This window comes from Pangasianodon hypophthalmus, chromosome 10 (assembly GCF_027358585.1).
Source record: "Pangasianodon hypophthalmus isolate fPanHyp1 chromosome 10, fPanHyp1.pri, whole genome shotgun sequence".
Lineage (NCBI taxonomy): Eukaryota > Metazoa > Chordata > Actinopteri > Siluriformes > Pangasiidae > Pangasianodon > Pangasianodon hypophthalmus.
In genome coordinates this window covers 25,597,038-25,610,976 of record NC_069719.1, presented here as the reverse complement: position 1 = coordinate 25,610,976, position 13,939 = coordinate 25,597,038, and the positions used below count along the sequence as shown (strand labels likewise).

Sequence of the window (13,939 nt, the reverse complement as noted above, 5' to 3'; positions counted from 1 at the left end):
CCATAAAAACACGTAGTGTAACGAGACACGTAAAGTTTCGCTCATTCAGTTTTGTTACACAGGTACTTAACACAATTTTCTGAGTGGCTCTGCGTGTAGTGTATGCTTTTCATCCTAAGTAGGTGTGTCCGAGATGGTGTTTTTCAATACTCCGCCTTTAAACATGTAATTTATTTATCATATCCTATTTATTTATTGTGCTTTTAATAAGCTATTTCGAGTTAATAAACTAATGCTAAATATTTTACAATATATAAAAGTAGTTCATAATTTTATTCATAAAAAATTCAATCCTTGCAATTTAAGCAAGGTCTCCAATTAAGATGATGTCCTCTGTGCGAAAGATTAACGTTAGTATGGATGTTAAAGGGACAATACTATTAATTAATTAATAACGTCATATTTATGTATTTAATATTAGCTTTGAATGGCATTTCGTAGTTTTTTTTTTTTTTACTGTATGCTTAAATAAATAAATTTCAACCATTTCAACCAATTTCACTCAAGCTGATATTGGGCAAGTTAAATTAAATCCACGGTCAGAATCATAACAGAGACGTGCAAATTTCATGCAACTCTCTGAATAGTGCTTAAGTCTGTAGTTAAGTCGGAAGTCTGAATACAGATATGCGCAATTTCGGGATTAACTCCTCCCTATGCCCACACAGCTCAACTCTAAACATGGCTGCTGTAGGATTAAACTGCTATCTAGTGCTTTCTCTGAAAAGATGGACTTTTTCAGGTCTTAGGGTCTGTTCTGAGGCATCAAGCCCACTGGAGCTCATAGGGAGCAAGGGTATAGGGTAGATGGTGGAAGGGGGGCAGGACAGGATGAAAAACCTATAAGCAGTGGAGTAGCAGTTTGTCCTATGTATAGGCTTTCCAGGACCGGTTTAAAATAGGTGCCCAGCTAACATTACACACTCCAGTCCCTAAATATTAGCCATTTCCCCTAAATACAGACCCCACAAAAGCCTACCTTACAAGGGAAGGGAAGGAATGGCATGCGGTGCTCAGCTGGGGACGGACTATGGACTGGGAGGTGTGGAAGCGTCTGTTTGTCTGTGTGTGGCAAAGTGGAGACGAGATGCCGAGCTAAAAATTGAAATGATGCTTTTGACTGTTAATATAACAGGTTGGGATGTGGGACAGGCCACATGCACTGTTGTCATTGTTACCTATTATTCATCTAAACTGTTCCTATCATTAGCGAATTTTTTTTTCCCGACGTATCAACAGCATTTTTAATACCTAGAAAAAAACAAGCACCCATTCTGTAAAAGGGAAAACGTTATTTCAGCTGACACAAGCCGAGCTGATTGTAATTCTAAGAAGCGTGTGTTTGTGGTGGATGACAGAATGACGGGAGGTAAAAAATCAGGCTTTTGTGCTGCTCAGCCTCCAAGCAGTCTAAAATAAAGGGGATCTTGTGGAGCCAAGCATTAAATGGGCCCTTATTTATATCTTCAGCTGTCTCCTTCATCAGGAAAAAAAAAAGGAGCCTTGCATTCTACGCTGGAAATATCCCGCTCTAACCACAGATATGTTCAATCCCAATATCTTTGTCACAGCCACTTCACTGCCACACACTGCGAGTATGCTTCTCATCTTCTCCACACTGTTGTTTCAGGGGTTTTACTACAAGAGACTGGCCAAAAGTGAAGTGAACACAGTGTTCTCCGTTCAACCTCAAATGTAGATGATCATCACACACTCGCCTTTGTTTAGCGCAGTTTGTGTTAAAAATTAATCACGCAATTCGTAATGGATCTCATTTCTGCTAATCAACTACAGAGGACAATTGTGCGTGTTTAATTTTTGGCTGTTCCTTTCAGAACTGAGTTCATGTGTATTTAAAAAAGCAAATGTTCTAACACGTAGATCCTAAGAAAAAAATAAATAAATAAAAATCGCAGGTTGGTTAGTATGAGTATAAATCCAGCTGAGTATGATATCATTGCGAAAGCGTAAAGACGTCACATTATTTGTTTGCTCTGGGCAGATGTGCACAAGGACGGACTGTCTGATCTGAGATCTGAACTATGACCCACAATCAGAGTTTCAGCAAACAAGTGTCTCAGGAATCAACTATCAGTACTTTTAATTGCTCTAAAATGCACCTTGTATATAGAAACTGTACAAACAATTCGGTTTTTAAGTGATCTGTTTCATAAAATGATCTCATTACACCCTTTATACCAATACTGACCTGAGCTAGCTTCTAAATCATATTTAACCAGAATTTAAGGAGCTATGTTGATCAGATCGAAGTCAACGTAAACATACTAATCGGACTCCATACACAAAAAAATGATCAGAATCAACGTACACACACTGATCAGACAACATAAACACTGATTAGACTCAATGTAAACAAACTGACTTACAGTGAACATGCTGAATAGATTAAGCATATATACACTGATCATACTCAGTATAAACACAATGATCAGAGTCAATGTAAACACACTTATCAGGCTCAACATATACACACTGATCAGACTCAAAGTACATATGCTGATCAGACATACAGTGAACATGCTAATTAGATTCAGCATATACACACTGATCAAACAACATAAACGCTGATTAGACTCAAGGAAAACACACTGAACAGACTCAACGTAAACGCTGATTAGACTCAAGGGAAACACGCTGAACAGACTCAACGTAAACGCTGATTAGACTCAAGGGAAACACACTTACAAGACTTACAGTGAACATGCTGATTAGATTCAGTATATACACACTGATCAGACTCAATGTAAACAAACTGATCAGACTCGATGTAGACACACTGATTACTCAATGTACCACATTGATCAGACTCAGTGTAAACACAATGATCAGATTCAATGTAAACGTACTTATCAGGCTCAACATACATAATGATTAGACTCAAGAAAAACACACTTATCACACTTAGCATATACATACTGATCAGACTTACAGTGAACATGCTGATTAGATTCAGCATATACACAATGATCAGGCTCAATGTACATACACTGATTAGACTCAATGTAAACACACAGACTCAACGTAATCACACTGATTTGACTCACCATAAAACCCTTGATCAGACTCAACATACACACACTAAACAGACTCAACACAAACACTGATCAGACTCTACATAAACACATTTATCAGTCTCAAAACAAATGAACTTAGACTCAGAGTAAATCACTGATTATCATCAACCTTATCACACTCAATTTACTATTTACTCATTGTAAATATAATAATCAGATACTCAATTTACTCATGGTAAATATAATAATCAGACTCATGGTAAACACACTAATCAGACTCAATGTAAACATAAACACACTCATCAGACTCAACATAAACACACTGATCAAACTCATAGTAAGGACACTAAACAGACCCAGCATAAACACACTTATCAGACCCACTGTTCACTTATCACACTCAGTGTAAACAAACACACTAAACAGACACAGAATAAACACACTGATCAAATGTGATACAAACACACTGTTCAGAGCCATTAAAAAACAAGTTTAATAAACCAAACATTATAGGCCTTTACCCAACATAAACACATAGTTCAGACTTTAGGTAAACGCTGATCCAATGTAACCACTCTGATCAGACCCAACGTCAGTACACCAGTAAGACCCAACTTAAGCACACTGACCAGACCTAACATTAAAGAGTTAAAAGGAAAAGTCAACAAACACACACAAGATCCAACATAAACCTATAGGTTAGCTTCAGTGTAAGAAGTCTAATCAGATCCAAATTTAAAACGCTGATCATACCATATGTATACACTAATCAGACTCTTTGTTAAACCACTGATCAGACCCAATGTAAAGAGATGTCAGACTCCAATGTAAACACATTGAAAAGCCCCAAATCAGCTTAAATAAACTGCTCAAATCCAACATCAGTACACTAATCAGACTCACCAAAAACACAATGATCAGATACAATTTACACAGATCAGACTCAAAGTTAAAATGCTGACCAGATCAAACACTAACACATTCACAAGACTTCAACATTAAAAGACTGATTGAGACCAACTGTAAACACACTGATCAGACTCAATGTAAACAATCCAAACAAACTCAACGTAAGTGTAAATACTGATATAAGAAAAAATACTGATCAGACATAACGTGACGATATGATCAAACCCAATGTTGAAGCACTGATCAGACCCACTATATTCACATTAATCAGCCACAACATAAAAACACTGATTAGACCTAAAGTATACACAACAAACAGACTCAATAAGAAATGCTGATCAGACCTGGCATATAGGTACAGGTGCTGCAATGTTAAAGTGCTTATCAGACCTACAGTAAATAAGGTACACATGCTGATCACTCAACAGAAATACACTGATCAGACCTAAGGTAATACTGTAATGTCAAATTAATGTATTCTGAATGTATGGCAGACCCAACATAAAGGTAAATCCACTCACTGGAGTTGCTTCCACTTCCTGTGCCCACTGTATTGATGGTAGAAGGGACTGATGATGATGGGTATAGAAGAAGATGTCCGTTCTCACAGCCCTGCTGTTGTTGCTGTGTGTGCCAGGTGGCAATGCCCGAGTCTCGGGATCCCTGCCAGCCATTGAGACGATCATCAGAGCCGTAACGCTGATGCTGGGCATAAAGATGATGAGAAGAAGGCACTCGCTCCAATGAATCTCCTCCTCCTCCAGCAGTGCGAGTGGCTGCCCGTTCCTCCAGATGGTTGAGCCAGAGAGCGAGATCGGCCCGGTCCTCCAGAGACGTGGCCGGGTGGATGAGAGCGTACGAGAGCAGCTGCCTGCTCTCTTCAAGGTGCCGCCCAAACTCGATTGTGTGGGTGAGGATTTTGGGAAGTAGCCGCATGTACTCGCTTTTGGCTTCGCCGTTGCCCGGTTTGAGGAGGGGCAGATGGGTCAGGACCAGAGAGATGAGACGCTCTTTTGGCTCGGCCTGCCACTGACCAATTACCGCTGAGGGAGAGAGATGAGAAGATATGTTCAGGATATATTTATTTTAGTAAATGCATTCAATTTACCTGAAAGGTTGTACAGGAATGTCTTCAGAACAGAGAACCTTGTGGTTTCTCATGTCATGACAAAACCCAAAATAACAGTAATACAAACTAATAAAGAATCCACAGACAAATATGCCTAGCTCCTCCACTGCAAGAGGACAGGGAAAGATCATTTCTTTATTTTACCTTTTGTCCAAACCAGTGGCCACAGCACTATGTCTACACTATTACACAGTGTCCAAGCAGCTATACATATCCAACCTATTGAGGCATGTCTCAGAAACACTTGTCCTGTCCAACTTCAGCTTCAGCTATACATACTCTGAGGTCATGGACACTTTGTCCAATACCACAAATAGAGGACTGGTTAGAGAATGGTACACACATTGACAAATGTGCACCGAAATTGAACTGCCATATCATGATAGTTTATTTATCACCATTTATCAAAGCTTAGTATTATCACGATACTGAATTTTAAAAAAAAACTCTAACCACCCCGACATCCTAGCTTAGATAAAAACACCGGTTTTTCAAACAGGGCTAGTTAGAATATCTAAATCCGAGCTGATTAACACTGGCGAACTGCCCAACTAATACAAGTTAGGTAGTTATATACACTGCATATTAGCTAGTTTCATATTATATGTTTCATATTAGCTCTATACTAATGCTAGTTACCTAGTTATAGTATACATTGCATATCAGCGGGTTACATATACCACAAACTAGCCAATTAATGCTAGTCAAATACACTGCCTAATAGCTAGTTACGAATGCTAGTTAGCTATTTATGTACACTGCACATGAGCTATTCAAATATGCTGCATAGTAGCTTGCTGGATATTTTGCATGTTAGCTAGTTATTAGTTACTAATGCTAGTTTGCTAGTTACTTGTGCTGCATATTATTTACATACCCTGCATATAAGCTAGTTAGCTAGGTATATACAGTACATATTAGCTAGTTGCTAAAGTTAGTTTGCCAGTTATATATATATACAGGATATTGCTAGTTAGATGCTGTTTAGCAGACAGGATTTGCTAAGTTTGGATAGAGTCTCTTCTTTAAAAAAAAAATATCTTTTTAAAAAAAAAACTATGGTTTAAACTAATACATTATGACAATGTTATTTCATGACTAACGTGATAATCATTGAACACAGAAGCCAGATGGGAAAGTAGTGTAACAGTAGCGTAGCAAACCACAGTTGCTACATTTTTCTACAGGCCGTTACTGAGTCACAAGCTTGTTTAAAACTGAGGTAAAACGAGTAGGTGTGAGAATGTAAGTCAGTCATCCTGATAACTACTGAAAGCTGCTGAAAGCTACTGAAAGCTATAGGCTCAGTCTGGGTTAAAAAGAAAAGACTAATGCTACAATCTAACTAGCATAGACTCATATAGTTTTATTTAAAATTAACACTATGTACTAATACAACTGACTCAAATTGTGTTAATGTTACATTATAGCAGAAGTGGAACAAGCTCTGTTTGTATGGACTGGAATGCATGGTTAATTCATGCGCCCTCGAGGTCTTACACACAATATGTCATGCTTTCTTGATGTCGCCAAAGTTCAGACTAGAAGCGGCACGTCAAAGCTTGGGGCACTTTTAGGGACAGGGCTAGAGTCAGTTTGCTTCTCGTGATAGCCTGGATTTACGTACATAGTGACAACCTCAGAAATATTTGCGTCACTTCGTCATCTCTGATCAGCTGCTTTTTAATCTGGTTATTATTGTGGAGGTACTGTACAGATGTGGCCACATCTATTGGCACCCTTCCACCTTTTTATTAATTTATTTATTTAAAAAAAAAACCTCAGTTTTCACTAAGTTAAATTTGAAACTTACAAAAGTCCATGGTATTCAATATAATTTTATTTTACATTGAACAGAATAGAAACTTTACTCGATTTATGATTTTAACATATTTATAAGAAAACAAATGAAAATGGCATGGACAAAAATATTGGTACCCTTAACTTAATATTTTGTTGTACAGCCTTTGGAGGAAAAGACTGCAATTAAATGTTTTCTGTAGTTCTGAATAAGATTTCTCTGCTGGTATTTTGACCCACTCTTTTTTTAATACACTTCTCCAGCTTTCTCAAGTTTGAGGGGTGCCATCAGCCAACTGCAAGTTTCAGCTTTTTTCCACAAATGTTCAATAGGATTCAGATCAGGACTCATGGAAGGCTACATCAGAACAGTCCAATGTTTTCTCCTTATCCCTTTTTTGGCTGCTTTTTGATGCGTGCTTCGGCTCGTTATCCTGCTGGAGACCCATGACCTGTGACTGAGGCACAGCTTTCTGACACTGGGCTGTATGTTCGGCTCCAAAATGCCTTGCTAGTCTTCTGACTCCATTGTGCCCTGCACAGATTCAAGGCACCCAGTACATGAGGCAGCAAAGCATCCCCAAAACATCACTGAGCCTCCTCCATGTTTCACAGTAGTCACAGTGTTCATTTCTTGAAAGCTTCTCCTATAAACATACAGTTGATGGGATTTTCCAAAAAGCTCTAATTTTGTTTCATGCCCAAAGCGCATTCTGCCAGAATGACTGTGGTTTGTCAACAAGTCCAGTCTGGCCTTTTTTGTGAGTTGCTTTTAGAAAAGGTGTCCTCCTGGGTCTTCTGCCATGAAGCCCACTTTCATTCAGACACCGGCGGATGGTTTGACTGGAAATTGTTGTACCTTGAGCTTGAAGGATCTGACAGACCCTTTGGATCTGTTTTGATATTTTCTTTGTTCTTTTTTTAACCATTCGAACAATCTGTCTGTTCAACTGTGGGCTAATTTTGCTCTTGCGACTTCGTCCAGAGATGTTGGCTACAGTCACATGGGCCTTAAACTTCTTTAGAATATTGCCAACTGTGGTCACAGGAACATCAAGCTCTTTAGAAATGATCTTGTAACCTTTACATTGAGCATGCTTGGCTATGAACCTCAGACCACTCTCTGCTTTTCCTTCTGTTTGCCATGTTCAGTGGAATACCCACAGTGGAATAAGACAGCTAGATGAGTAACTACATCCATTTAAACTGGCTGCATGAGTGTTTATAAGACTGAAAAAGATTGTACAATGAATTAAATCTGAACAGTCTTCTCAAACTATCACCACAATGCAATTTTTCTTACAACTTTCAAAGGGTACCAATAATTTTGTCCAAGCTATTTTAGAATGTCTTAGTAAAAAAGGTAAATAATGCAGATATTTTCAAAATGTTTTGGTTTGTTCCAGTGCAACCTAAAGACACACATGTGGAGATAATATTTTTTTAAACATTTGAACACTTTCTGGGGCAAATTGTGTTTTAATTTAATAAAATCCAGGGGATTATATTATCAATATTTTTGGCAACGTCTGTATGTCCACAACCTTTGTGTATCCTGTATTATATCACAGCGCTGTTGAATTCTTGATTCTGACTAGTCAGGTGGTGTTTTGAGTAATATCTATAACAGCTCTGACAAATCACAGGTTAATATCAATGCACTCATTATAATATGTTATTGTTTCTATAGTAACAGCTCATTCACAGGGAATTGTATGGTGCATGCTCAATCTAAGACTAATAACAAAGGGATTGCAGAAAGTGTTGTTCTTTAACAAGCAAAAAATGCTAAATCGTTGATAAGGTGAAGATTTTTATTCTGTTTATGTAACATTTATGTAAGGAGTCTCCAGTGTCAGTGCTTTGTAACAGTCAGTATTTTTTTTAGCCATGGGAGAGTCCTCTTGACAGAGGGTTTGTGCTTTCTGATTTCTCAGTAACATGACAACCTTGTTCATGGATGATTCACAACATGTAACTGTAACTCTAAATAGATAAGAAGCATGACATTTATTAATTAATAAAAAATGTACTCATTGGTATAAAAGAATAAAAGACTTTGGGATATGCTGTTATCTGAAAAGAACAACTTCTAGGTGGTAAGGCCCCAGTGCAATCACACCATCTTGTCACTGATTATTTCCCCATAACAGCACACCCCCACAGTGTTTAATTCCTTACTTCTCAACCATTTAATTTCTCTCTCACTTTTGGTCATTTCAACTTTTTTTCTGTATTTCCTCCTCTGTCCAAATACTGCCCATTAACTTGTGACCTTCAATCTCGAACTTTACAATTTTATGCATTCAGATATAAGAATTATGGGATTGCCTATGATGAAAATTTATCAGAAATAGAAGTAACATTTGAATCAAGCACTGCTGACATCAGAGGCTTGAGAAGGTTTAATTTCTTTACCTCGACAACGTGACTTGCTCATGGTATTTACATGAATGGTACTATAATGGCAAAAAAAATCAAATTGCAGCAATGTAGAAATGCCCATTTTGCTGGAAATTGCAACAACTGGAATGGGGGATACATTGCTAAAGCAAGCAAAACGAATTTTGATAAAGAAAAGCGAAGAGTACAAACATGTATATCTCATTTTGTATGTAGTTGTGTGTCAAAACTATGACAATATCTTTGTATTGTGTATAAGCACTTAGGACTTGAACTGGGTAGTGAAATATGTTACCAAAGCCAAACTTGTAAAATGGTTGTTATTATTTTATTCATATTATAATATATAATATAATATTTCATTACTAATCTCTGACATCTGATGAGGTGATAGTTCAGGTCACACCAGTAGAACCAGGGACTGCGTCTTAAAATATATTAAATAGGGGAGAAGAAGAGAGCATGTGTTACATGTTACATGTGTCAATGGTGCTGTGATTAGTATGGATGTAATACATAATCTACAAATACCATTAATGTATCTGTATCTGTTTAGTGTGCCATATCTGAATCTGGATTAAACTCACAGTGGGCGTGGCCTACAATTTTACCTTTTAAAGGTTCTGGCTGAATTCTGGCTCTGACAGTTCCTCAACCTCAGCTACATCTTTCCAGTTCATAAATGGTCTCATATGCGTAGGACTGGTTTTTTTAACAGGATGTTATGGAGTGCTGATTCCGCTATCTTGTTTGGGAGTGTTTAGAAGACACACACAACACAAATAACACTAATGTCCCCCAACGCTCAGACCAAGACACGGCTGTTGTTCAGCTGTGATTAAACATTCCATTTGGACGACTTTTTCTGGCTCTTCCATTTTTACAGGGTCGTGTCTGATGCCATCCGTTATTTGTAAAAGCTGTGAGCTTCGACGTGGCAGAGTTATTTGTGAAGTCGTGACATCGCACGGCAGGCAGCCTACATTCTGGAAACATTCAATCTCAGCCTGGTTTAGCACAATTGGAGGCTCTGGATACTGTTAGTGCTCTCCTAAGTTAGCACCACAGGTGTCTGTCAAGATGGCTTTAAAATAAATCATATCTGAATATGAACTCATAAACCTTTTTAAAAGACATGTCATATGCTTATGAGGAGAAAATATACAAACAAGTCAACAAATGAGGAATAACACAGGATAGATCGTGCTGTTATAGGAAATCCAACGTTATTGCTAAAAATGATCCAGCTTCATTTTTGTTGGTTGCTTGATTATGATCAGTCATGATAGTTTCCTCTTGGAGAAAATATTCAACCTTGGAGGGAACACTACTAAAACCATTTTAACCTCATCACACCATTCATCTCTCCCATTCTTCCATCCTACTGTACTTCTCTACCTCTCCTTCCATCACTCCATCCCTCCGGCCCAGCTGATGGAGTGAGCTGCTAATACAATAAAGGCTTCTCATCTCTCAGACTTCCGCTGTCACTCTCCCCCCATTCACTTCCTCCACAGCCTGCTCACACTCACCCTCACATATCCACACACACACACACACACACACACAAATTCACTCTTTCTTATATTGCTCACTGAAACATTGTTTCGAGTTGTTTACCTTCCTTTCAGAAAATTGATGCACCCAATAAATGGGGTCAAAAAGTTGTCTGATTGTGCATGAATGGATCTCAGTCCCAGTGAAGGAGGCGTGGCTTCTCTGCATGTCAGTCTCAGTGAAGGAGGTGTGGCCTATCGACATGTCAGTCCCAGTGAAAGAGGGTGACCTATCAGCATGTCAGTCCCAGTGAAGGAGGTGTGGCCTTTCGGCATGTCAATTCCAGTGAAGGAGGTGTGGCCTTTCGGCATGTTAATTCCAGTGAAGGAGGTGTGGCCTTTCGGCATGTCAGTTCCAGTGAAGGAGGTGTGGCCTTTTGGCATGTCAGTCCCAGTGAAGGAGGTGTGGCCTTTCGGCATGTCAATTCCAGTGAAGGAGGTGTGGCCTTTCGGCATGTTAATTCCAGTGAAGGAGGTGTGGCCTTTTGGCATGTCAGTTCCAGTGAAGGAGGTGTGGCCTTTCGGCATGTCATGTCAGTCCCAGTAAAGGGGGCATGGCTTCTCTGCATATCAGTCTTAGTGAAGGAGGTGTGGCTACAGTGCCTTTCAGTCTCAGTAAAGAAGGCATGGCCTTTCTGTATGCCAGTACCATTGAAGGAGGTGTGGCCTTTCGGCATGTTAATTCCAGTGAAGGAGGTGTGGCCTTTCGGCATGTCAGTTCCAGTGAAGGAGGTGTGGCCTTTCGGCATGTCATGTCAGTCCCAGTAAAGGGGGCATGGCTTCTCTGCATATCAGTCTTAGTGAAGGAGGTGTGGCTACAGTGCCTTTCAGTCTCAGTAAAGAAGGCATGGCCTTTCTGTATGCCAGTACCTTTGAAGGAGGTGTGGCCTTTCGGCATGTCAGTCCCAGTGAAGGAGGTGTGGCCTTTCGGCATGTCAGTTCCAGTGAAGGAGGCGTGGCCTTTGGGCAAGTCAGTTCCAGTGAAAGAGACGTAGCTTCTCTGCGTATCAGTCACAAAGGAGGAGGTGTGTCTGTCAGTTCCACTCAAGGAGGTGTGGCCTATTTGCCTTTCAGTCTCAGTGAAGGAGGAAGTGCATCGTATTGAATCATTGAATATTTGGTATATTTCACACATTGGATCAATGATCATGTGTTCAGATACACATCACAAGGAGAGATAAACACCCTTAATGGCTATAAAACAAACCAATATTAACTAGTTCTGATATTTTTTTCCAACCCAGAACACATTCCAACCCAGAACTTGTGATGTATGTCATATATGGGATCTTCAGGATTTTACATTTGTAAATCAACCTAAATTCAGTGACAGATTTCAGAATGAGGGGAACTACAATTTGTGGTTTTTGCTAGAATGTAGTCTCATTCTTGTCTTTTCCTCACACTCTGTCCATCTCTCTCTCTCTCTGTTTCTTTTCTTTGACCATGCAGTACTAAACGCTTAGCTGCTTCAGGAGCCATCCAGAGCCGTAGGGGCTGTTGGAGAGGGAGGATGGAAACAGTGAGCAGACTTTCTCTTCGTCCTCTCCAAGCATTTGTGTAAACCCCTCCTTAACCCCCACTCTCCCTCTCACACACACACTTACACTCATTCATTCCTCTAACAGTCTCCCGTACACTCTTATCCTCTCTCTTTTCCATTGCACTCTCCCATAGACGGGAGGTAAGCGTACGCTGAAAGGCCAGAGCATACCATGTGGTCATCTGCATGAGTCATGAAGAAGAGAACCCAAGGGGGAAAAAAGAGGGAGAGAACCTTGGAATCTGTGAATCACAAAGTAGTCAGAAGTGCAGTGTGAGGAAAGCCCTGCTTAAACGCTTTATCAGTCAGGTTAAAGGGACAAAACAGGAGAATTTGGGGGAAAAAAAACAGGAATTCTACAAAACTGATTTTAGTCAAAAACAATCAACGCAGAATTACTGTGCATCATGGTGTATTGTACTTTAACAGATTATTAGCACATGGCTGATCCTGAATTACTTATTTCCTGATGTTCTTTTAGAGCAACATTAATCTCTCATCTTCTTCATGTGTATGTGTGTGTGTGTGTGCATGTGTATGTCCACTCCAGCAGTGCCAAGCCTCTGAGCATCAACACGCTGGCATTTTCATCTAATACGCTCATCCGGTCAAGCCTAGCACGCTGATCTGAGCACAACTCTGGCCTCAAGCTAAAAACATGAGTAGAATATAGCAGATGTGTTTTACAAACCGTGCAATGTCAGCTATTTCTTACACACACACACACACACACACAGAGCACTTTCAAATGGATGGGTGTGTCTGCGTGAAGCCTGTTAAGAGCTTGTTAACCCGACCATACTCAGACATTTTCTCCTTTTCATTAGATCAAATTCGAGACATCGTTACCGGCAGAACGGTCGTTTAAAGCTTGCCATACACTGCACAGTTTATTAAAAATAAAAACACTTGCGTAAGTTTCTCCCAGAATTTCTTGTCTTTTTGTCGTCAGGGGATGCACGCTAAACGATTAAGCAAAGGCAAGATATTACAGATGTAATGACTTTTAAACAGTGTTTAAGCAACACAAAATAAACCCCACAGAATTACATCGAAAGGGAATCAGTGCAATGTGGTGAACAGCGCTGGAAATACTTTGCGTCTACACAGATGAAATGTATAAACTCTCGATCGGGCCTGATGTCATCATTCTTGTAGTCACAGACTTTATTTTTGTAACTGGCTGCTGCCTGTGTCAATCATCCAATCACAGCACTGACCCTTTCATAGTACAAAAAACATGTCAGTTTTTTTAGTTGTAAAAGACATTTAAAATATTGCAAAGTCTGTGATTACTATGGAGTGAGACTGGAAGGCTTCGGATTTTGGAAAACTGTCAGAAAGTGCAAACGGGACTAAAAATCAAGATAATATTGTGAATGGTTTGTTCATAATAACAGGCGGGTGTTTATTTACTTGTATTTTTGGTCAGTGTAACACACTCGGAGGAAAGCGCTTTCTTCACTCTTCCTCATATATGATTGACTGTTTTCACTGTGATTGATGGGGAAGAAAGAGTATGCCCCTCCTACCCAGAGAGCACGGCCAGTTTTGCTCTCTTGGA

General features: G+C 39.5%; 1 protein-coding gene across 3 annotated transcripts in view; it reads right to left on the bottom strand.

Annotated features, from left to right (window-relative positions):
* Positions 1-13,939, bottom strand: part of samd4a (sterile alpha motif domain containing 4A) — a 60,411-nt gene that overhangs the window by 22,797 nt on the left and 23,675 nt on the right. For all 3 annotated transcript variants that reach the window (XM_026926285.3, XM_026926287.3, XM_026926286.3), the window contains one exon: positions 4,466-4,987. In XM_026926285.3, the coding sequence (XP_026782086.1) occupies positions 4,466-4,987 (522 nt within the window). The remainder of the gene's footprint in view (positions 1-4,465; positions 4,988-13,939) is intronic.